This window comes from Panthera pardus, unplaced genomic scaffold (assembly GCF_024362965.1).
Source record: "Panthera pardus isolate Hobbes unplaced genomic scaffold, ASM2436296v1 HiC_scaffold_8, whole genome shotgun sequence".
NCBI classification, from domain to species: Eukaryota; Metazoa; Chordata; class Mammalia; order Carnivora; family Felidae; genus Panthera; species Panthera pardus.
This window is the reverse complement of record NW_026527013.1, coordinates 138,761,362-138,788,285: the sequence shown is the minus strand read 5'-3', so window position 1 is coordinate 138,788,285 and position 26,924 is coordinate 138,761,362. Positions and strand designations below refer to the sequence as shown.

The 26,924-nt window shown below is 35.8% G+C and overlaps 1 protein-coding gene across 4 annotated transcripts in view; it reads right to left on the bottom strand.

Moving 5' to 3' along the window:
* PTPRZ1 (protein tyrosine phosphatase receptor type Z1) overlaps window positions 1-26,924 on the bottom strand; it is a 183,631-nt gene that overhangs the window by 122,475 nt on the left and 34,232 nt on the right. For all 4 annotated transcript variants that reach the window (XM_019452563.2, XM_019452564.2, XM_019452566.2 and 1 more), the window contains exon 2: window positions 6,310-6,375. In XM_019452563.2, the coding sequence (XP_019308108.2) occupies window positions 6,310-6,375 (66 nt within the window). The remainder of the gene's footprint in view (window positions 1-6,309; window positions 6,376-26,924) is intronic.

Below are 26,924 nucleotides of genomic sequence, written 5' to 3'. Positions count from 1 at the left end.
CACAGTGCATGGTTAAAGCAGAAACTTGGTATTCATAGGTAGCAGGAAAGAGAGAGAGCCATACAGATACATATATATATTCAATGGAAAAGGAAATAAAATCAGTGAGTTCTAAACATATCTGAATAGATTTCAAAATAATTCCTGTAATTCTGTGCTTCAGTCATAAAGATATAGTTCATTTAATATAAAATCCTTCTGAGTATAAGAAATGAGTCATTTACATATTTTTTATCTTTTTGTTCTTTGAAAATCCTTGGTTTAAACAGTTGGAATTACCATAGACAAAAAAATAGGAAACTAAGTAAGTCTTGCACTTTGCCTTTACTGATTCATAAAATAGGAGGATGACGTAGGTCAAGTTAAAATACCTGTAATGGTATTTTGCTTAAAAGTTGAAAACATTTAAGTGAACTTTGTGTGATAGCACAAACTATAGCTTAATCTCAGATTTTTTTTTAATAACCATGTAATACTCTCTCTCTTTTTAAAATATTTTTTAAGTTTTTTTTTTTTTTCGGAGAGAGAGAGTATGAGCAGGAGTGGGGCAGAGAGAGAGGGGGAGAGAGAAAATCCCACACAGACTCCATGCTGTCAGTGCAGAGCGCGATGCAGGGCTCGAAACCCATGAACCGTGAGATCATGACCTGAGCCAAAACCAAGAGTCAGATGCTTAACAGACTGAGCCACCCCAATACTCTCTTTCAAGACTCTAGATACTGTCAGCGGGGAGCAGTCATGAGTCTGCACCACAGAATCTATGCAATTTCAACTGCAGTCACCAGGGAATACTCATTAGTATACGGTTGTACTATTAGATAAATTTAGCAATGATTATTTCATTGTGACACTATTCTGCATCCACGTTTATTTTTTCAATTGTATGCTAAGTGATAGTTGCATATAAATTAATTCTGAATTTTAGATCATTTAACTGAACTCTATTCATTTTTTGGAGTGAGGAATACTCTACTTACACATTTAGTATAGGGTAAGTTTGCCTAGCATATAAATCTTAAACTTTTAAAAATATGCAGATGATAGGAAACACCTGTCTAACACACATTCAAGCCAATCAACTCCGAAATCCTCTTGTGACATTATCAGATACACCCAGACTTGTTTAATCTGTTTAGGTTCAAGTTAAGACACTGTCAAATCATCATCACTTGGATTTGTAGTATACTTGCTCAGAGAGATTTCCTATGACAATGGGAAACATGTATTCGATCTATGTACAATTAAGCATGACATTATTAAAAACTTTTTACTGGTAAGAAAACTGAAATACAGAGCAGTGAAGCAGCCTGACCTGTCTACCTGTCAGTGATGTCCAGAAAGCCTGATGCTACGGTTGGATGTCTGTGACACCCTCTGCCTCAACTCAGCCAAGCGGAGACCCTACATTCTGACTGTTGAAAACACAAGACTGTGGTTCTTGTCCAGACACCCTGCCCTTCTTAGCTAAAACTAAAATAAGTTGAAGACATCGATTTCAACAAAGTTATATAGAAAAAAAAAGCACAATCCAAACAGTACACACTAAGATGTGAAAGTCTCCTGGCTCCTATGGCCTTCCATAGTCCCATTCCTCAAGGGTCACCATGGATGTGTCTCTTTCCAGACCTTCTATTCGTGTATAAACATATAATTTTTTATAGAAATGTTATAATGCTATGCGTGGAGTTCTGGAACTTGCTTTTTCATTCCTAAGTTGGAAATGAGACATGAACAGTCTGTTTAATATAAGAAGTGATGAAACAAAAAAGAAAATATAGTATGTTAAAAAGATATTTCAGATTCTAGAAGTAAAGAACGGCCTGGACGAGCCAGAAATCAGCCGTTACTCTACACGGATTCAAATTTCCCTTCAGGTTACATTTGGCCTACTTTCGTCTAGGTTAAGAGAAGAAAATGCTAAAACCCTACTATGTCTAAAAATAAATGCCAAACATCTAACCACATTATACACCACCTTATATTATGGCTCTTTTGTTTTCTATAAGTAGTATCTTCTAGTCTACATATTTCTTGGAATGGAAATGCTATTTAGACAGAATATTATATTTAAGGAAACAACAAATTCAGTGTTTAAAGCCTCTTTCACTGTGGTGTATTCAGCCAAGTGTCTAATAGTGACTCTTGTGTGGCCTTTCTTGCTTTTATCCAATGCAACTCTTCAGCTAAAGCTTTAAAGGTGTCTAGGTTTAAGAACACTTGAGATCTATCAATATAAAATTTTCAATTTCAAGTTCCTTTAAAGTATGATAAAAGGAAACAACAGAATATTCTTTAAAGTCCAGGAAATAAAGATTATATTTCAATTGTGACTACTTCTAAGAATGAAATCCATCCATTTCTGGTGATCTTACTGCTTCAAGTTGCTAAGGTCTAAGAACACAAACAGAAGGAAAATGTGTTTTCTTTGAGAATAGCTGACACACAATATTTCCTTAGTCAGGTGTATAACATAGTGATTCCACAACTATATACATTACGCTATGCTCACCACAAGTGTGTAGCTACTGTCTGTCACCATGTAACGCTATTACAAATCATTGATTGCATTCCCCACGCTGCATCTTTCAGCCCTGTGACTTATTCATCCATAACTGGAAGCCTGTTTCTCCCACTCCCCTTCCCCATTTTGCCCATCCTCCTACCCCTCTCCTCTCTGGCAACCATTAGTTTGTTCACAAACAGGAGCAAAATCTTAACATCTCATGTACTTGAGGGCTGTGTGTTCATGATATCAAAAGAAAAAAGAAAACCAAATGACTCATTTATTTTCACTGAACTCTCTTTTTTTTAGGCATTGTCATAGAAAACTTGAGGTTAATAGAAAAAAGGAAATTCATTTTCTGAAATCCTTTAATACAGCCACTATGGAAAGAAGCAGATTTTAGTGCTGACATTCCCAGATTTACCATTCACTCTTTTATAGCACAGTGGCAAACAAACCTTGCTCACCTTCTTATAATAACTTTAAAAATGGGATTGTCGGCTGTATTTACCAACCCTGTCATTTCCCAGCATAATTATAGCATACATCCTGAATGGAAAAGTTGTTTTTAATCTATGTAAAAAAAAAAACACAACTACAAGAGGACTACCTTCTCCTCCCCTCCCACCCTCTATTTCTCTACCCATCTGATAGCCAACAGGGATTTGTATTGTGTCTTCACATAATTGTGTAATCCTTCATAAACAACCTTAGCTGTAATGATTCCATTTTGATAATGTTTGATACTTGCCGTATGGCAATTTTTAAATGGCTTACAGTAAAGCTAGGCACTCTCTTACTGACATGTTACAATTTTCTTAGTAATTTTTACTAATAGAATTCTGTATGTACAAATGTTCAAGGGCAAGTCCTTCCTTCTGAGATCGCACCTAACCTGACAAATTTAAGTGACAAAACAGATGGAACAGAAACATATAAGCTGTTATGAACAAAACTAGGACCAAAATGTAGTCAGAACCAATTTACCCAGGCCATTCATAAGATTAGTTAAATTTAAGAATCTTAAAACTAACTTATACTGAAATTTTACATAGTATGGTTTTTCAGATTCCAGGTAGAATAATAAGGACAGAAAGGGAAAACACTACCAAGTTTTAACTACTTGTATTTAAAATAAAAAGACATAATAAACTTTACAGTGAAAAATCTACATTTTAAATGCTTGGCTTCAGTGTGCTCTACTTGGGAGAGACATGTTCTTTTGGATAATGGCTTTCATTTGTTTTTGTTTTCGTTGTGACACCCCAAGAATTCATAGAGCATGATTAATCCACACTCAGTTTGAGCTAAGCAGTTGTAAAATGTCCTCATCTACAGCTCTTTCTAGTCTCTTTCTAGGATCTTCAAATATTCTAGGAACAGATAATTTTTCAAACCAATGAGAAGCACCATTGCAAGTACAGCAATCCATTCTTTAAAACTCTAATTAAAGTTTATACCCTCACCTCAACTCTGGAATATCCCCTCTTGAGACCTATCATCCTCCTCCATTCCCCACCACCCCCCCAAGCAAATAACACTACTTAAGGAGTCTACCTGTTCGATCCTTTAGAAGCTAAAGCCAACAGGACTTAAGTTATAGGTAGGATAATGACCTTGATTATAAATCAAAAAATTGTGTATTGTTTATGCATAGACCCATCAATGAAATCCTGGATGCTCTATAAGCACCATGTCTATACACAATTAGCCTGTTAAAATGAAGAGCTTCCTCCTGAGGTAATAGGACATGCCCTGAGGTAATAGGACATGCCCAGTAACATCTGCCTAAACCCACTGGTAAAACTGCTGTCTTCTTTTGACCTGGTGAGGCACATCCAGCTGCTCAAAGACCCTGGGCTGCTGAAAAATGCCCACCATTACCACTCTATACAGAGGACCTTGCCTGGGTGAGAACTGTAACCCCCTTGCTTTCCAGGCTGTCGGTCCTCCATTTTCTAATTCCAGGTTTGGGGAGAATGGAGGATGCCCAGATAGTGACCCCAGCAAATAATTTCCAAGAGAACCAGAGAGCTGCCCATTGTGATGCCCTCTCCCATGGCTATGGAAGTACCCCAAGCATTTATAATCTTAACTAACATGTTTTGTATAATAGAAGGGGGCCAAAAATCAGTTGTAACTTTTATAAAGTACTAGGATTTTGATTTTGTAGAAAAAGAAATACAAAATGGGTTACAGGTGTCAGATACAAGGTTACAAAGTGTATATAATGTGAATATATATTATATTTACATAACTGTTATTTATATTATATATAAAAATATATGAAATTTACCACTTCAGGGGTAATCAAACAGAACAAATTAAAACAAAGTGTCATTTTTAACCTATCAAATAGTGAAGATTTTCAAAATGACAATCATTAAATCCTGGGTAGTATTAGTAGGGTTGTCACTTACTTACACTACAAATAGTGTAATCTTTCTGGAATGCAATTAAACCATAGTATCAAGAGTGTTGACAGCATTTATTTTTTTCTGCTTAGTAACTGCCTATCAAGAATTCTCTAATAAAGAAATGATAAAAAGAAAATGTATGAAAAGTACAAATGATACAAACTATCCGTCTATTCATCCATTTGTCATTGTTTATAGTAGCTTAAATATCCAAAAATAATAGATCGTCAAAAATATAATAACATTTATATATAACGGAATGTTAGGTATACATTAAGTACCATGATCATTAGGAATCATCACTGAAATGAAGAAATGTTCAAAAATAATTTCTAGAGTACATTGGATGTATAATTCTAGGTATAAAATACACAAAAATAATATAATAAAAACTGGTCTGAAAGGAATGTACCTTTTTTTTTTTTTTAAGTGAATATCCCTGGAGTGAATAAAGACTGATTTTTATATTCCTTTTTTGGTGCTTTAACGTATTTGCTAAATTTTCCACAGTGAAAGCAGGAATAAAAAAAGAAAAGAAATGCATGCCTGTCTAGTAAATCCATTGTGCTGCTGCCCTTCATCTATAAAATAATGTCCAAGTTGGCTAGGCTCACATTAAAGTCCTTGTAATGCTATCACATCTTATCACCCAATCGTATTTCTAAAGATTGTGCAATTCGAACACCCAGTTCTGTCTCAGATGGTCACCAGGCTTGTCGTGGGCCATCTAGATTCTACTCAGGCTCTTGTCAACAGGCCTAGAACTTCTCTCCTCTAGAGTTTCTGGTCATAACTCATGATTGTAACCATTTTAAGCCAACTTCAGATATTCATGATGCTCTAAACCAAGCCTGGCAATCATACAAAATTCATTTTAGACCCTGATTCCAATTCATTCAGCACAATAATTTAGAAGGAAGCCCCTTCTGAGAGCAAGAATCCCATCAATATTTATTAAATGAATGAAAACAATCACTACTGTAATCATAATAGCAATGGCAACTAACATTTATTGAGAGCTTTGTATTTATAAAGAGGCACTGTGTCAACTTCACTGATTTTATTTAATGCTCTGAACAATCCTCCATTTCACAGGTGAAAAAAACTGAGCCTCAGGTAGGTTATGTATGTTTCCCAAGGAAGTATATAACTGGTGTCGACTTGGGATTCAAATCCAGCTGTGTCTGATACCAATATGCTCTACGCTACCAAATTTTCTACCGGAAGGTCTACCAGAAATCATTTTGCCTATGATACATTTTTATTAATTAATCCATGAAGCTAAGTAAAAATGACGTGTTGAATTACAAAGTTTTCTTTTACATATGAAAACAGATACAAAAACAACAGAATTTTCTGTTGAATCTCATTACATAATGAAATGTTTACCTGTATAGGACCAGCCAATCTCTTCAACAAGTTTCCTTTGTTGTCTGTAGTATCCATAAGCCCAATCTACAACCAAGAAAAATCAGTTGATCAATGTGTAGAAAAATATGTGGTCCAAATGAAAATATATCAGATGCCCAAATCTTTTATCCCATAGATGGTCCTCAATTAATCCTTCCCATGGCACCTTCCCAATGATTCCTCTCAATTCTGACCTCCATAATTATAGTCTCTGTTGTTCCTGTTCTAGTAGTTAGTATAAATTTTAGGGGGCACATTTAAAAAATGCCGAAGTTCAGGCAGCAACAAAGCAAACATTCTGGGTAAAGCAGGAGCAACCTAGAGGTGTTCATCCCAAAGAAAGATGGATCAGAGAGAATAGTTTGTCCTACCTCCAAATTTTTCTTACTATTCCCTTAGTCAATATCTAAGATCCTGTTGATTAGAGATACTTTCAGGTTTACAAACCAAGTCTGGTCCATCAATGCATCTGGGAGACCCAGAGGTTATCATGTTTTCAAAATTTGCTTCCTTTCTGCCGAAAAATGAAATTAGCTGCCTTGAGTAAATGAGAATTTAAATGTATGTATGTTGGCTGGAAAAAAGGCTGTGTTTGACCCTGTCCATGACTTTGTCTCTTGGAAAAACCTAGATGTCCGAGTGAGGTAATACAGTAGGAAGTTTAGGCATCATAAAAGTGGGTGCCTCATGACTCAGAGAGAGTAATTATAGATCAAGAACATGTGGCAAGAGGTATAGAAAAGAAAATGGGTGGAAGCCAAGGTGTCACTATGCATAATTCATAATTTTGCCAGGAGCCATGCTTGCACTCAAAAAAAAAAATATATGCTATATATATATGCACACATACCATACATATAGGTATGCTATAATCTTTCTCACCATTTGAGAAAAGAACCCTATTTCTTCTTTTTCTTGCTACACAGTTGTTTTCTCTTTATTGACAATTTCAATTTCAGGAATGCAAATATCTAAGGGCACTGAAGAAATTATTTTCCTCTTGTCCATGTTATATACTCTCTGATTAATACACCATGGTAATTAATAACTACTTAGACTAGTTCATAAAAGGTAAAAATCAGGTTTGCTATCAGAAATACATATTCTGAATCTATAGATTATTCAAAACCCAAACTTACTTTTAAGAAATAAGGGTTTTGTATTTGTTTTAAAACTTTTATTGTTCATAAACATAGGTAAATATTCTATTGGCAGCACATTTCAGCACATATTTATTTTTATAGCAACTATATTGAAGTATAACTTATACATCACACAATGCACCCATTGTATACAATTTTGTGGTTTTCAGTGTATTCAGAGTTGTGCAACCATCACCACGATTTTAGAACATCTTCATCATCCCCATTAGAACCTCTATAACCTTCGGCTGACACCCCCAATTCCACCCTCGTATCCCACAGGTCTAGGCAACCACTATCTAATTTGTTTCTATGGATTTGCATATTCTAGACATTTCATATAAACAAAACCACACAATACAGCCTTTTGTGACTGGCTTCTTTTTGTGTGTTTGTTTGTTTATTTATTTGAGACGGAGGAGGGGCAGGGGGCGGAGAGAGAGAGGTGGCAGGGCGGGGACAGGGGGGTGGCCACGGAATGTCAATCAGGCTCCACACTCAGCGCAGAGAGAGCCCAATGCGGGGCTCATTCCAGGAACCTGGGATCACGCATGACCTGAGCCGCAATCAAGAGTCGGTGGCTCAACAGACAGAACCACCCAGGCACCCTGTGACTAACTTCTTAAATTTAGCATAATTAATGTTTTCAAGGTTCATCCGTGTTGTAGCATTTATCAGTACTTCATTCTTTCTTATTGCCTAATAGTACTCCATTGTGTGGTGACCCAGATGGCCTTAAAGTTCCCTTCAGCTTGATTAAACTTTGGACAGGCTTCTTCCTGACTCTAGGCCCCGATCCTATTTTTCTTAGAGCATTTAGTTTAGAAAACTTTGTAACTGTAAATTCCTTCTCTGCACTTTGAGATGTAAATCTTTTTTAATAGCCACATACCAATTTTACAACCAAGAATGTACTACTCAAGGACATGGAACCATCTCTTTTGTTTTTTTGGTTTTTTTTAATTTAGTTTTGAAAGAAAAGAGTGAAGGAGAGGCAGAGAAAGAGAGAGAGAGATGAGAGAGGATCCCAAACTGGCTCTGCACTGTCAGGGCAGAGATCCATCTCATGAACCGTGAGATCATGACCTGAGCCAAAATCAAGATGCTAACCAACTGAGCCACAAAGGCGCCCTGGGAACCATCTCTCTGAAAGGAAATAGGGCCTTATCACCCAGTTTCTATGAAAGGGTAGGAGCTTAACTTTGGTGAGGTGCCTTGCTCCAAGGTGCAAAAACTACCTCCTGTCATGAAGATATGAGTTTATTTTTCCTTTGGATAAAGCCAGCTGGCGAGCAAAATGGCTTATGGCTTCCTGCTAATATCCTGCTCTGCTGTTCCACTGGGGGCTCAACATCAGCCATTAAAAAACCTTTTCCCTTCTATTTCATCAAGTTGGGTTCTGACTTGGTTCTGGCCTCTCTCTCCACTGCAAGAGCCTTGACTAAAGTCTCCCTTGCTTGTTTAAGTTTGTCCAGTAAAATTTTTGTTTTGACGATGGATATACCCCATTTTATTTATCCATTCATCAACTGAAGGATACTTGGGTTGTTTATTCTTTTGGGCCATTATAAATAGAAGTATTAATATTCATGCATATGTTTGTTTTACCACTTAAAAAGTAAATATTAGGTTCATAATTTATTTTTCAAATACAGTGTCCAATAAAATTGTAGTCATTTAAGGTTAAGTTCTGAGAACAAGTGTTTCTTCATGATCAAGGAATATATACAGTTAGATGTTAGAATGGGCCTCAGAGGCCATTTGACTGAGACTTTAACAGTTTACAAAAGAAATAATAATTCCTGGAGATAAGGTACTTTATTCACAAAAAAATGTAAATGATTTGCACAGGGAGTAAGTGGCAAAAATGGAAACAATAATGCATGGCTCCTGTCTCCTACTCCAGAAACTTCCCAATATCAAGGGTCCCAAACAATCTTGAGTTATTGGTTACTCTCTTAAGGTGTTTTGCCCGAGAAAGACCCCAATAGAATGTATGCTTTCAAGAGGAACAGAATAAAACAGTAGTCTAGAAATTAACCTGAAGAAATTATTTGGACAAATAAATTATAGAGAATTGATTATACCAGATTTGACCTGGCAGTCAGTTAAATTTTTTCCTCTGAAATTTTACACTGGCCATAAGGGAAAGATGTATTGTCATTTATTACATGTTTCAAATATAAATATTTTAAAAATAAGACATTTTTGACATATAAATGCATTTTTAAGATTTCAAAAAATCAAAACCTACATTTAACAAGTAATCCATTGAAATAAATAAAACAGTAAGTGTTTTAATGATTCAGTCTAAAAGATGACAGCAAAATATCAGCAGATTTTAGCTTTCCTTGTAGGGCTTTATCACTACACAATGAGCATTTGTCCTTCGTTTTTAATTACTTACATTAAGAAAGCTTTATTCAATACAGGATTCCCAGGTGTTGGTAGCTCTCTTCAGTTCCTTTATGTATTGTTCCCCTAATTGTTACTTCAAACAATCCGTTACACATTCATATGCTAATTACATAGTCCTTGGGCGTGAGAGAGTACCCCACTTTTAAAATTCTGCTTAGAGGTCTGATAGATGAGATGTGATAGCTTCAATGAACAAGAAAAAAGAAGCTAGGTTCACTTTTTTGTTGTTGTATTATATACTTTGAAGACCAGTAAATCCTATATGAAATGAACCTATCAAAATGCTTACACATTTTTAAATAAATTAAAATCATGAAATATAGAATGTTTTTTTATATTTATGTGAATTTCAGTTTCTTTCATTTTTACATTTTGTTTCTTTCAATTTAAAAGTATTTGCCAGGTCTGTATTGGCATGAGTGTTTTGTAGTGAAAAAACTAAGAAAGAAATTTCAGGAATGAATTGTACATGCAATATAGAAGAAAATATATATTACTAAATTTTTAAGGCTACTCTATCTGTTCTGAAAAAATATTCTTCATAAAGTGGACTTTTACCCTGATACCAAAATTAGGAGAAATTTCAGGCAACCTGAAATGTTTGTTTCAACATATTCCATCTTTACCTATGTTGAGCACCTAAAGATATGTAAATATGTAAACGTGTGTGTGTGTGTGTGCCCTTTATTTTTCCTTACATTCGGATGATGAAAATCAAAGTCTACCAGATGGAAGATATAGATTAACTTAGCATTTTGTTGTTGTTGTTCAAGTTTATTTTTTTTAAACAAGAAAAATCTGGGTGTTCATTTCCTACTAAAAGTATTATAAATATTTTGAGTTATAAAAATGCCTCTGAGTTTGCCCTTACCCTAAAGAAAGTCTCTGCTTCATGTTGATTAATAATTTCACCTGCATCCTACTATATAATCTAGCAGCAGCACTCTGACCACACACACACACACACACACACACACACACACACACACACACTTTAATGCTATAAAGTGGCCAAACATATGACAGGGAGAAGAAATGGACTGGTTCTCTGAAAAAGAAGCTTCAGGTAGAAAATAATCACAGATAATGTTTGAAGACTAGGATTCTAAAACCAGGTTTCTCAAAGCAGACTTTCCCAGGGTAAATGATACTTGCATATTTCACCAAAGAACTTCAGCAGAGGAGAAAAGGGAGTTAGCTGATGACAGAAATCTGGAAAGGCAGAGAAGAAGGAACAGAATTGGAGATGAATTTTTAAAGCCCTTGAGTATCACCTTGGCAATGAAAGACTTGGGGAGAAAGATCAGAAATGTTCCAAGTGGAGGAAAAACATGGGCACCAAGAAGTGGCAAATTGTGGTACCAAAGGTTTGAAATGCCAGTTGGGGTCTCCTGTGACCTGCATATAGGACACTGGGGACTTATTCTTGGTGACAGCTCACCATGATACAAGGCTCACATCCATTTTCACACTTTTTGTTCTCATCCCACTGTCTCCTCTTACCTCAATTTCTTTTGCAAAATGAAAGGAGATGGTCTGTTGAATTGATCAAAAAGTATTGCATATATTTAGTATATTTTTTTAAATGTTAAAGAAGAATATTAAAGAAGTAGATAAATAAATTGAATTGAAGTGAAAGAGGTTGGGGGTAGGCAGGTGAAGAAAGGTAAGTAGCTGGTGGCCACTTGCAGAAGGACTTGGAACCCCTAGGGACAACCTAGTGTCGTCAGAGCAGTAATCATCCACTACACTCTTTGGCTGTCAGACACGCAGAAGACTGAAGTGGCAGGGGGAAAACAAGTTGATAGTTATAGCAGTCATAACCATTTCTTATTGAAAATAAAGTAATAAAAGACCTCTCTCAGAGAACAAACAAATTAAATCAGAAATATGAGTTCTTGTAAGCAGAGAATCAGCTTTTGACTGAAGAACACCTGTGAGCACATCACCTGGCTATAGAAAATCCTTTATTTGTGCCGATGCTCTATTGCAAATGGCTTCTTCGGGTTGATAAGAAAGCTGAGTTTACGACCCAAGGGATCTCACCCAAAACCTTGTTTAGCTAGCTAAGGCAAAGTTTCCAGGTAGAATTCAACCTGCCCACGAGTATAATATAGAGTCTATAAGACCACACATGGCAGGCAGACTTTTTTCTATGGAAATTCCCATCATTGTATGTGAAGAATTAGTTTGCTGTCAAACTGTGTCCTAACATAGCCTGTAGTTACCTCTCTGGAATATAAATTTTTACTTGGTATATATGCAGACACATTTGTGAAACATAATTTAGTTAATTATGATAATTCAGAAAATAGGCTTAAGATAGTTACAATGCAAACATTATATTTACTGTTAATCACTTCAGATGTAACCAGACTCCCTAAAAACATACTGCTTTTAAAAACACATGCATATTATTTCCCTCCTAAGTTACTTGTTTTTCTATCTCAGCTGCTTTTTAGTGTTAGAAGAAGAGTTTCATTGGTTTCTCTCCTCTGCAAAGGCTTAAAAATAAAAGTACTTTTTACAGTCTCAAAAGTTAAATTGCAATTTATTGCCAAATAGGATGGCACACGAAATCAGATTGCTAAAGAGATGGAAAGAGATGTTTCTAGAGTCCAGGTGACCTCTTTATTTAAGGATAAAGTTAAAAAGATGAAAAATGTAGATACCTGAGGCACTTTATGAACAAAAAAAATCAAATGGTAAATTCTCAAAGGAGGTGGAAATACTAAACATATTGATAATGTAAAAGAAGAAAGGGAGCTATTTCTTCCATATGCTTGTTTTACTAGACATCCAATTAAATACATAGTCCTCACAGGAGTAAGAGTCTGGAGGTGAGCAGTTAGATTTTTGTTGTCTCTTAACACTGAGGATGGTGTATGCTTTCACAGAGAGGATTTGTATATTGAGAATATGTCCACCAAACCTACTCAAAACTTTTCAATGAAAGAAAATATTCGCAGGCTTGTCGTGGAAAAGTAGCCAGTGTTTCTTCTTATACTTAGATGAGTTTAACCTAATGTGATTTGTCTATATTCCTAAAGTTGAGGTATTTTCTGTTAAAAACATTTTAATAATTTTGACCTTTATCACACGGGCAATAATGCATTCCTGTTTCAGGTAAGTTAGAAAAAATAAAGATAAGCATAAATAATTGTAAAAATAATCTATAATCTTGTCTCCTAAACATAACCATTCTTTACCATTATGCAAATATAGAAAATTTACACTTTACACAAATTGAATTACACTATTTCATTATTGGGTGCCCCACTTTTTCCACATAATGACAAATCGCTGGTACCCTCTCAAGTTAACAAATACGATTTCATAGCATTGTAACAGTTCACTTGAAGAATTCGCTGCTATTGGATATTAAAATTAAAAGCTGATTTAACTTCAGAAAATTTATTCCCTAGGCTTAAATGATATGAGGAATGAAAAGTTCCCATTAAGCTAGTGTGAGCTTCACATATAACATCAAGTCTGTAGGAGACTACCACATTTCCCCCCATCAACCTTCTTCAACACCAGATAACACTAAAATGGCACAAATTCATTGCTATAATGTAAGAGTGAATTTATTCTACTGCAAGAGAAAGCCTAATTGTTGGTAAAATCATGATAATGGCAGCAGAAATAGAAATAGCAACGTGTAAAATAACTATTAGAAGAAGAGCAAAAAATAATATTAAGAGTGGAGAGAGAGCAAAATCTGTGAAGCCGATGAAAATGGGTAGAAAACATGGAATTCATCAAATTACAAAAATAATGTTCCACTCATTACGTTATATATTATTATATGATATACATTACGTATTATTATGTTATTATACCGTTATAGTATCCATATTATAATAGTGTGCCATTATTTACCAACCTAACTAACGTTTCTGTTGGGAAGCATTATATCTATGCACTTTCCCTGAAATCAGGAGTGCAGAAAAGATGTCTGTTGTGTAGCTCTATGATTAGGATCACTTGGGAAGTTCGGGCAACTGGTGCACTAAAACAACCAGTTAGAGGATATAAAGGGATTCCATTAACATTTACTGTGAAAATCATAAAACATCAATAAGTGCACAAATAAACAAAATACAAACTATTATTAATATACAAGAAAATGTAAATAAATAAAAAGACCCACCCCTATCCTTGAATGGGAACACTACAATATGGGGAAGATATCAGTTCTTTCCATATCAATGAATAGGTCAGATTTCAATGGGATGTTTTCAACTGGCAAAATTATCCTAAAGTTCATGTAGAAATCTTAATGTAGAATAGTACTAGATAAGAAAGTTTGGAAAAAGAGTGAAATAATGGGGGCTTGGTTAACCAGTTACTAAAAGGTAAACTGACAGGCAGATCAATGGAACAAAGCATATAGCACTAAAACTGGACTGAGTATAGATACCAGTTTAATCCATGACAAGGGAAAACATCACAGTCACATAAGGAAAGTATAAAGTTCAACCAATATTGGGAACACTGGTTATTTGGGGAAAAAAAGTTAAATCACACTTCATACATACATCAAAATAAAGTCCAAGTGGATTAAAATGACTGATAAAAAAAGATGTACAAAAACTATAGGAAAAAATATAAATGAATGTTTAATTTATTGCCAGATGGGAGGGGCCTTTCTATACACAAACAAAAGAAATCATAAGGAAATACTTATAGCTTTGATCACCTAACATTCAAAACTTGTACAGAAAAATGTTTAGTGAATTGAAAATTACAAATGTTAAGCTATTGGGAGCTGCTAAAATGCATCAAACAAATATAATGATATATTCCAAACACAGAGAATTCTTCCAAATCAATAAAGGCAAATATATGAGCAGACAAAATTTAAAAATGCAGACATAATTAATTAATAAACCTATAAACTGTTAGATTTTAGTGGGTATCAAACAAATTAAAATGACGCTGAGATAGTATTTTTTTCCAGTTACCAAATATTGCTATTACTATTATTATTATTACTTTTAAAATATTGAATAATGCCCCAAAGATCTTGAAATGTTGCTTAACCTACAGGTAGAAGTACGAACTAGTATGAACTCTCTGAGAAGTAAGCTAGTAAGAGTTAACAAGAGTCATAAAATGCTTCATAGCCTTTGGGACAATATATTCCTTGTCAAGGAAATATTTCATATTATCAGAGATGAAAACTAAGTTTCATAAAGCAAGATACTTACAATCGTTTAAGTCACCAGGAACAATTGTAAAATATGTTAATGTGCAAAAAGTGGGGGAAGTTTAAATAATGTTCTATTCATAATATAAAATAATGTGGATTCATTAAAATTGTGTCTCAAAAATACATATGTGGAGAAATCCACGTGATATAAAGCATTATCAACAGTTATGATACAATTTTAAATATATTACATATCCAGAAATGCAAATCTCTACGTGTGGTGCCATTGGGAGTGATTTTTTTTACCTTTTTAAAATATGTTCTAATGCTTTCTGTGTATTTTAGCGGTTTGTATTAGCTAAATATTTTAAAATGTTAAAGTGAACGTGTATTTCTAAAGGAATATCCCTGACTTTACAGGCAAATGGATTAGAGACAAATATATAGATATGTTTTGAAGATGGGGTAAAGAAAAACTTTGAGTTTCAAGTTTCTTATTTTGGATTTTACAATAAAAGCTCCTCCTTATTCACAAGATACTGCATGCAGTAGCTAGCATTTTTAACTTAAGTTTAGGAAATCATAGCCAAGTCTACATATGGCTGAGCACTTCCGTTCCCAAGAAAATTAAACGCAAGAGCCACAGCAAAATAGACATCGTAACAAACTCACATCATCTTATTGGCTGTCATGATCAGACTGATTAGATCATCTATTTGGGGTAAATTTTGAAACAGCACTTGTTTTAATTTGTGCCTTATTTCTAAAACAATACTTTTTGCTTAGATAAAATTAGGTCCAAACTTATGTATCTATCTATTAAGCAGGAAAACCTGGCAACTTTATGAGCTGGCAATCTAATCCTGAAATGTGTGTGGATCACATGTCAAAATTGATTGATTATGCAGTTATGTCTGGGCAAGGCCAAAAAATTCTCTTGTCTTCTTTCCAGGGTACTGACAGAAAATTCATTTGTGTCATGCTTTTTTAGACTGCCTTTTATTGGTCCAGAAAAAGAAAACTTTTATTCATAAGAAACGTACTCATTTTAACAAGCAGACTGGTATTTTCTCAATTTTTTTAGTGATTCACTTTCAATTTGCCAATATATTTTATAAGCTTACTAAACCACATGCTATTGTTCATTAAGCCCACTTGGCTTTCAAAAAGAAATCAGGGAGAACATGGTGGACCCATCCGACTTAAACTATAAACATACGTCAATATTTGGTGCCTCTTTTCACTAACTCTTAGGGTCAGAAATCTAGACTCTCCTTTGGAATCCTGATTCCGGACAAGTCAAATGTCTTTGTTTGTATACCTACAATTGTAAAATGAAAATAAGTATCTCCTGTGTGCAATCAAGTATCCTGCAACAAAGGATAGGTCAGCCATTTTGAACTCTTTGTAAAGCACGTGCTTACTTACATCAACTCATTTCATTTCATTTTTTTTTTAATTTTTTTTAACTTTTATTTATTTTTGAGACAGAGAGAGACAGAGTATGAACGGGGGAGGGGCAGAGAGAGAGGGAGACACAGAATCGGAAGCAGGCTCCAGGCTCTGAGCCATCAGCTCAGAGCCCGAGGCGGGGCTCGAACTCACGGACCACGAGATCGTGACCTGAGCTGAAGTCGGCCGCTTAACCGACTGAGCCACCCAGGTGCCCCTCATTTCATTTGTTGGATTAATTTTTCCAGTATTTAGGTTTTTTTTGTCAACAGTGAAGAAAAATTAAAAAAAAAAACACTGTGATGTTTATATCATACACATGGCGTAAGTTCAATTCAGTTACAAAATTATTCATTTGTTTACTGTTGTTGTCTGGTTCTTAACCTAAAGTATTCTTTAGTCTTAAAGATAAGTATAGATCCTCAGTGCAGATGGAATATACAATTCCCTATATTCAAATGTTGAACTGAGTCCTATAAGAACAATGTGAACAAAAAACATACTTAATTTCAATTAAACTTAAAGAGACTATCATCTAATTTTTTAGCTACATTCCAAAATGAATACATTTTTAAAAGCAAAGGTTTCACAATATTTATATTTTCCTTGTTTCAGAAGACTTAAGGAAGTATAAGATCATTATTTAGAAGTTCATACTGTTTACATTTTTAAAGAAGTTCATTTTAGAACCACCTTCCCCACTAGCAATTGTAAGGAATTAAATGCTTTAAGACATTTTTAATGTATATTTTTTGAAAGAGAGAGAGAGAACAAGCGCAAATGGGAGAGGGGCAGAGAGAGAGGGAAACAGAATCTGAAGCAGGCTCCAGGCTCTGAGCTGTCAACACACGGCCCCAAGTGGGGCTCGAACTCATGGGCCGCGAGAGGGAGTGCATGACCTGAGCCAAATCTGGACACTTAACCGACTGGGCCACCCAGGTGCCCCAGTAATTAAATGCTTTGATGACATCCTTAATTAGTTCGCTTTCAATTAACAAGCACTTACCTATATTAGTCACTGATTTTGTTCATAGCTGTATAAAAATGATGACATCTATTGCTTTTTTGGTATAGATGTCTCATTGTCACTAGCTATCAAGTGATAATTAATATGCATCTTCTTATTTTGCTCTGTTGTAGAATTTATTTGAAGTGAGTGGAAACTGCTGAAATCCTATTGGCTCAATTGACTGGCACAATGTAGGGATGTTCTATCTGGCTAGCAGAATCATTTTATTTGCTACACTTTCTTCTGCTTGATACTTTTGTGCCCCTCCCCCTGCTCCCTGCTCCCTGCTTCTACTCTTTGCAAACTTTGCATTCCCCCTGTACTCTCTTCTCTTTCTCATGCGCATTCTCCACAGAACTTGGTGTCTCCTTGACGCTCATTCTGTGAACCACCAAAGTCTAAGAAAAGAGGAGTGAGTTCGACCATCAATTACAACACACCTATCTTCATATCTTGCACTGGTGAACTATCCTACCAACGACAGTACTGGGTCTTACCAGGCCACCCTCGAAACAACTTTTTCCAACTTTTGCCTGAAATTTGAAAGTTCTCTGCAGTGGCAGATGCTCATTAGGTTGCCTGGATGACCCAGGTTTATTGCACTCAGAGGAACAGTATCTAAAAAGCATTCCTGTTAGTACATAATTAATAGCCTTGGAGAATACATCTCATTAATTACTTTTTATACACAATCATAGTCAGCTAGGGGTTGGATGTTATTTATTTTGGAATAGTTAACTCCATTGGAACAAATATGCTTTCTCTCCAGGTTTACCTTTCCATTTGTGAAGATGTCAAGAGACTGAACAAGTTAATGCAGTGTTTTCAACCTGGATTGCAACCAGACCTCCACTGGCATTCTGCCCTGAAGTTACTGGGCCACTGGGACACCTCAAGATAATTAACATACTCCTGTGGTGTCTAATGTGATAATAGTGGTGGTTAAATGAAAAAGAACATCCTACAACAGACCAAGGGTAGCACCTTTGCACCTCAAGGGAAAAGAAAAGGTGTTTTTTTTTATGACGGGATGTAGGCCTTACGTTTATAGATGATATATCATGAAGACTTAACATATTGAAATAAGACTTATGTTTTCTTTAATATACTTTTAAACATCTAAGTGACTTCACGCCTTTGTGAAGTTCATAACTTTTGCCATTAATTTCACTAAAGGCAAATATTTTTTGGTGGAAAATGTTTAATTGGTCATCTCTCACTATCTAGCCAAAGACATATTGATTTAACCTTGGAAATAAAATCTCATAATGCTCATTTTGTGTTCAAGGGAATGTTATTTTCTCGATGTCTTGATTTTTGCAATAAAAAAAACAAAACAATGGAACTGAGCAGATCTATGATTATAAAGAAAATGCTGTAAGTGCCACTCCAAGTTTAAAGTATAAACATGGTGGGGCGCCTGGGTGGCTCAGTCGGTTAAGCGGCCGACTTCGGCTCAGGTCATGATCTCGCGGTCCGTGAGTTCGAGCCCCACGTCGGGCTCTGTGCTGACAGCTCAGAGCCTGGAGCCTGTTTCGGATTCTGTGTCTCCCTCTCTCTGACCCTCCCCCGTTCATGCTCTGTCTCTCTCTGTCTCAAAAATAAATAAACATTAAAAAAAAAATTTAAAGTATAAACATGGTAAACTTTGGATGGAAAACAATACTTTTGTCTTCTTCCATATTTATTCTTTAAATGGTCATACTGGCTGAATATAGATTACAGAAAGAAAAGGCAAGAGCTAACTGTTCATTGATCTGTGTCTTTAACATGTAGTACTAACATGCCATTAAAGATTTGATATTCATATTATGTAGTTTATAGCTACTTGCCTCCTACAATGCCTCAACTTTTTCAGTCAAGGGTGCCTCTCCCAAAACAAAAAGCTGGTTTTCATTTGTGATACTCCGAAAGGATACATATCATGGCGAAAAGAAACTGGAACTAGGGATGGGGCCAGAAGAACTTGGAATGTAACTCCTGGCTGTAAAACTTCTTGACTGTGGATCTTTGGAAGAATCATTAGCCCCCTCTGATAAATAAGGTTCCTCTGATAAATAAGGTCCTCCTATACTGGTGCGGTAGGTACACTCAAATTAATTAATTCCTTTGAGTGTGTAAAGGATAAGACGATATATTGATATAGGCAATAATGCTTTCATCTGGGAAGTAAGCTGAACTCATTTACAGATTATTTTCTAAAACGAATAAAGGTTATTTAATACATTGCTAAGGCAGGAGTTTTCTCTCTTTTCTTTTATTCTCCATGTAAGATAGTACCCATTACACTGTTTAAAATGGCTCTTGTATTGCTTACTATCTCTGTAAGCAAGCTAATGTTTCTAAGTCTCACTTCCCAGGCCTACAGAATAGGCATAATAATTATACTGACATGTGTTTGGGATAAAGCACATATGGCTATTAGTCCATATATATTATATTAATTTATAATTAATATGTTAGATGTGTAATTATACATATATTATAGGTAATTATATATTTATTTATTACACATTTATATTTCACTTAGACTTCATTCTGCTATTGCTTTTTCATTTCAGCAATTTCACCGATTCATTATTTTCTGTGTAAAACAACAAACTTAATTTGCCAACAAATAGGGTGTGGTGAGTCATTGTACACAAAGGCCTTTTCGAGAATATGTTCGTTGAATTTCAATACAAGGCGAGTTCAACATTTTCCCCCCTGTGCGTATATTGTCAGTTTTACTCAATAACATCCTCAATCTAGCTGAAAAGATTCAAAGGCAAAGCAATCAATAATATACAAATTTTAGTTTAATTAAACTGAAAACAACTCATTTCAAAAGCTGAATAGTCACAGAAATAGCTTTGAAGCAAATGAGTACATAAATTTCTTCCCATATACCATTAGCAATACCCAGAGTTTAGATTCTGACATCCTCAGAATATATACAACTGTCACGAATCCAGAAGTAAGAGTCACACAGAGTATCCCACAGTAATACATCTAATAGAGGAAACTGTGTAAGGTGAAGGAGAAAATCTGAGGCAAGAAATTCAAACAGCATCAAAAGGTGACAGCAGATGGTTGAAGAAGTTGACTGAACAATGATTACAAATAAAAAGACAACCTCAAGAATAGTTGTGGACTATTCAATGACATGAAAAATGACATTCATTCTTCAATACTGTCTTAAGGAATTATTACAGATGAGAATACTGGGATACAGGCGTCACTGAAAAAGTTATATTGCATTAAGGATATTTTTAACAAAGTGGAAAACCAATTTATATTTTAGAAAGATTTTTATGATAAACTGGGAAAGTTTTTTAATAAATATTTTGCTTTGAAGGATATATATTAGTTACTTAAAAAATTCAATTCTGTGGAATGCCTCATTCCATCAGAATGATGCCAAAATGGAATGGCATATGCAATTAATTTAACAGTTAGTGGCTTTATATTAAACTCCATGCACTAAAGATGCATAGTTAAAAAAAAAATAGGGCCTCTTCAAGGAGGTCACAAACTAGCAGCATAATGCCTAAAGTTCTTTAACACATTCAAGTTCATTGACAAGAAAACTGTAATTATTGAAGTACTAATTATTTTAAACTACCTTTAACCTCAAAAAAGAAAAAAAAAACAAACCCCACCTTACAGAAACAGTCAACTCCTTTAATCTTTTTACTTTTTATTTTCTTATTTTAGAGAGAGACAGAGAAAGTGAGAGTGGGGGAGACAGGCAGAGAGAGAGAGAGAGAGAGAATCTTAAGCAGACTTAATGCTCAGCATGAAGCCCGACGTGGGGCTCTATCTCATGACCCTAAGATGATGACCTGAGCCTAACTCAAGAGTCACCCAGGCATTCCCTACTTCAATTTTATAATTTTTTTAATTTTTATTTATTTAAAAAAATTTTTTTAACGTTTATTTATTTTTGAGACAGAGAGAGAGCGAGCATGAACAGGGGAGGGTCAGAGAGAGAGGGAGACACAGAATCGGAAGCAGGCTCCAGGCTCTGAGCCATCAGCCCAGAGCCCGACGCGGAGCTTGAACTCACGGACCGCGAGATTGTAACCTGAGCTGAAGTCGGACACTTAACCGACTGAGCCACCCAGGCGCCCCTTTATAATTTTTTTAATGTTTATTCATTTTTGAGAGACAGAGACAGAGTGTGAGTGGGGGAGAGGCAGAGAGAGAGGGAGTCACAGAATCCAAAGCAGGCTCCAGGCTCTGAGCTGTCAGCACAGAGCCTGGCGCAGGGCTCAAGCGCATGAACCACGAGATCATGACCTGAGCTGAAGTAGGCTGCTTACCCAACTGAGCCACCCAGGCGCCCCCCTCCTTCAATTTTAAATGGTATCTATGTACCTTCCACTAATTGAATGTTTGCTTCACATAGTATTTACATGAAAGGAATACTTCTTTTGAGGATGCAATTCCCAGAAGCCTCTCTGGTATCAGAGCAAGGAGCATTAGTAGGACAAGAAGCTGGACATTTCCCAAGGACATCCCAGCCAGACTCCTTGAGACTTTGTGCACTCACTGTCCACTTGAACATCCCTAGTTATGCCAGTGGCCGTAGGATGCACTGTTCCCTCCTGCTCAGAAGTGTCTGGCGATTGCTGGCGGTGGGCCACACAGGGAAACTGATGGCAACACCATGGCCCTGACACAGCTTTCCCATCTCCCACTGAGCCCTGTCTGTCAGCTGCAGCCTGTGTGCTGGGTATTGTGATGCCCTGTGGGCACTGCCTATCCATCTCTCCTCCAAGGCTGACAGACCACCCCAGCTCCCTGGCACACTGAACAGGAACCAATGTAATTTTATGAGCCCCTCCTATAACGCTGCCCTTTAATGCCCAATGTACCAAATTCTTTATGGGAGACCTAGCCGTGCTTAGGATATAACAAGAAAACAATCCTAGTATGCTCTGATTTTAATCATATTGTTTATTTTTGTCTTTAAAACGCCACTGACCAGCAAGGACATTTCAGCAAAAATAAAAACAACAAAAAAAGATTAATCGATAATTTATGATTTTAATGAACTTGATTCTTTGAATTCAGGGCATGTCTTGAGGATTTTTCACAAAAACAATTGATCCTTTTCATGGCTTAATGCCTCCGTAACTTCCTGCACACAGCTAACAAACTGCCCTGGGCACACACACTCCCATGCCTTTCACACTCTGTGGGTCTCCAGAAGTTTACATTTGGGAACAAGAAGAAAGATCTGGGGACCTTTTCTACGCATGAAGCTTCCTTAGACCTTCAACAGTACGCATCTTTGTAAGAGATAATACAAAACATTACTAGAAATTTAGCGTATGCTAAAAACTTTTTCTACACAAATAAAAAAGTAATGCTTTAATAATTCAGATACCATCAACACCCGCAAGCAAATGACTGAAGACAGTGGTAAACACAAATGATTTCACAGAGGTATAACAATCTGCAGCTAAGAAAACCAACGCTAGGTTTTTGCCTTTTTAAAATAGGCACTACATAGGGAGGAATGAAGATAAACACACAATTTTAAAAACAAATATAGTCCGTGTAGCTGGATAATTCAGGCAACCGTTCCAATTTTTCCCAGCAATGAAGGTGCATTATTTTTGCCTGACCTTTATGAATAATTTCCTGAATGTCTTTAAGCTGTATAAATAAATTGAGAATTACTTTGGTTAAATATTATATAATTTGAAATTCTACTCAATCTTATCCTATTGTACTGACAGTACTCAATAAAAAGGAAATAAGAGAAAAATCTTCCCCATACCTGTTGTCTAAGGTAAGAGAATTGTCTCATTCTCTTTGTAAGTAATCCCAAAATAAACTTTCATTTTATGTGCCATCTGGGTATAGCCTTAGAGTATATATAAAATTAGCACAGGGTAAATGTAGCATCATTGTATCAAATAGGTTAAATAAATTAATTAAATGATTGTAAACATAAGAAGTACCAAATTAAGCTAAACAAACAGATATCTTATTTATTCCAGGCACCCTGCTGGTATACAGATGAAAACATTTGGGGTTAGTCTCCCTAATGCAGAGCTTTTCAAAGTTTTTCATATCATGACTCAGTCAGTTAGAAAATGATAATTTCTGCAGTAAGGTAACATATAAAAACGGAACAGATGAGTATCAGGCACACTGGTCACCTGCTATAGGCCCCATGGCACAGTGGGTGGGAAGTACTGCACTAATACCCTCAATTCACCTCAGGGCCTTTGCTCAGCCATCTCTCTGCCTAAACATGTCTACTATCTCTCTTCTCTATCTCTACCCACACCAGATCCCCTTCATCCTTCATGTAGCATCTTAATACCACTTCTTTGAAGTTCTTCCATGACTCTTACACAGTATTTCTCACAATTATCATCCAATAACAATTTGTGTTATATATATATACATATGTATGTATACATATATGTGTATATATATATATATATATATATATTTTTTTTTTATATTTGCTTACTGTGCTAGGCTGTGAACTCCTTGAGAATGAAAAATGTGTCCATCTTGTTCTGTTGTATGCTCAGCACCCAACCTAGGCCATACAGTAGTATTCAATAAATATTCATTGCATGAATAAACTACAAATTTAAGATTTACAATCTCAGAGGAATGTTCCCTGCCACCCATAATCATTTACCCCTCTCCGGTCATCAATAGTTTCCAGACTAGGGACTGTGCTAAATCTCTCCCTTTACTATTTGGAGCTGACCCAGCATTCTGTTAGCACCAACAAAATAGAAGTCACTGCATAGGAATTTGGGAAAGTTCCTTTCTCTCTACCTTGTAGCTATTTTTATCTTCACTCATAGTTTTCTTTCCCTTTCTATCTCACAGAGGAAGGTGGCCCCACACTGTCCCATCCTTCCACCTCTTACAAGATTTCTTGAGCTTCAGTCTCTCCCTTTTCACTGTATTGTTTTTTTGGGCTCTTAAAATGCACTCAAATCTGATACCCTACAAATTTCCCTTCCCTCGGCCCCTCTTTACCAAATGTACGAAGCATCTGCACTTCCATACATCTGCGTAATGGCAGCTGCCATACTCCAGTGAAGGTATACGTGGCTCTTCTCTCCTCTGGCATTTACTTTAACATCACAAACCAGGAATCCTTGGATTGTCGCTGGTACCAGGCACGGAATAAGCGCTCAATACATATTTAATACAAAATATTTTTTAAATCCTTGTATATAGAATGATGCAAAGCAGTACTAAACACATTATGCACTTTATAAATGGCTCTTATTTTGTGTTTCCCATACTTGACTGCTCTCAAACAACAGTTCATACCATGTTGATAACAGTATGCAAACTTCACCTTGTCATTATTTTCATATAAAATGTTTGCTGTTAAAAGTAAATATACAAAATTTTAAAAAATCAATACATAAAATTTACTTCAAACTTGCTCCAGGATTGACAAGGTTTTTTGTTTTGTTTTTTTTTTTTTTAATGTATTTAACACTTCTGTTTGATTATTGAAATCTTTGATTATGAACTAGTCCCTTAGGGGTAAAAGAATCTTTAGTTTCATACTATTAGAAAATGTTTCATCATAATTTTCTATTTATTTTTCTTTTTTTCTTTTTTTTTTTTTATTTTGAGAGAGAGAGAGAGAGAGACAAGAGTGTAAGCCAGGGAGGGGCAGCAGAGAGGGAGACACAGAATCTGAAGCAGGCTCCAGGCTCTGTGCTGTCAGCACAGAGCCCAATGCGGGGCTCGAACTCACGGACTGTGAGATCATGACCTAAGTTGAAGTTGTACGCTCAACAGACTGAGCCACCCAGGTGCCCCAATTTCAAATATGACATGGAGAGAGACATTTCCCTTTTCAAAATAGCTCTACTTCTTATTAACAAGTCTTTAATAGAATTTTAATGAATTTTACCACTCAAGTCGTCCTGTGTAGATTTGCCATTGAGATAAATCTAGTCAGTCACTGACCTTCCAGTGGTTGAGGTGCCTCAAATATTGAATATGGAAAGGCAGTTCATGCATGTGTGTATGTAATTATAAGGCTATATGTACATAGAGCGAGAGAGAGAAAATGCTTTTTCTTATGTGATGTATGACAGGTGAGAAGACAGATCTTATGCCCGGAAAGGCAACAGTCACGAAGGAGAGCTATAATCAGTTGGTAGTGAAGACAACTGCGTTTATATTGCAAAATACTTGAGAATGGGATTACTTCCTCTGTAACTTTTTCTTTTCACTTGGAAACTCCTCACTAGCCCCTGGCAGGGGAAAAGGCCTTGAAAAGTTTGCAGTCTTTCATAACCACACTTTCCTACCACTCCCTGCTACCTATCTAGGTTCCAGAAAAGGGAGGGACTATGAACAAGAGAAGTTAAGAATCAGAGCTAGGGGAGGGTTGCTGTACATCTGCTCATGCATCAGACTTTAGGCATGAATACTAACTCTATATGTTCCCAATATAGAAGCATTTATTCTTTATATGAAAGAAAACCACAACATATATATACTAGTTATTACTATCCTTGGGACAAAACAACAAAGGAATTTATTTCTCTAAACTGGCTGATTATAATGTAATCACATTTATCTATAATTAGTGTTTTCACATATACAGTCAAAATGAAAACAATATTTTTCTAATTATCCCACAGTTTAAATCAGTGTATATAATTATCAAGAAATGTATAGGCCTCATTTTTCCTTTCTTTCTTTCTCTCTTTCTTTCTTTCTTTCTTTTTCCTTTCTTTTTAGTTTACTTATTTATTTTGAGAGAGAGACAGCGTGAGTGGGGGAGGTCCAAAGAGAGAGGAGAGAGAAAATCCCAAGCAGGCTCCATGTTGCCAAGCACGGAGACCAATCTGGGGCTCAGTCCCACAAAACCGCGAGATCATGACCTGAGCGGAAACCAAGATTCGGTAGCTTAAGCAACTGAGCCACCCTAGGCTTCCTTTTCTAAGTAAACGTTATAGATGTTTATAGACAACAATTTGTTTCTCTAAACTGTTAATAAGGACTGGTTTTTTTAAATAAAATAAGACTATTAATAAGTTCAACCTTTCATTAACCTTAGATATGAGCTTTTATATCCTAAAGCAGAAAAATCTTCATCTTTGTAAACCACAACCAAGCTATATAGATTAGGAAACACACTGGAAAACCTTTGACAAAAGCTTTCTTTGTTGTTGTTAGCTAAATTATTGTACCATTCATTCCATGTCCAGAACTTCCATGGATTTAAATGAAACTCACTCTTAAATTTCATTTTTGTATGGTTTCTTAATGCTGTTCACTTCTAATAACATATATTAGAATCCTGGTATTTTTAATTTTCAGATCTTTTCTGCTCACAAACTTGCTGAAATGTTGGTTTTAGACATAATGCATATTTTCCAACCATGTTATCAATTCCATCTTCAAAACCTATCTCAAA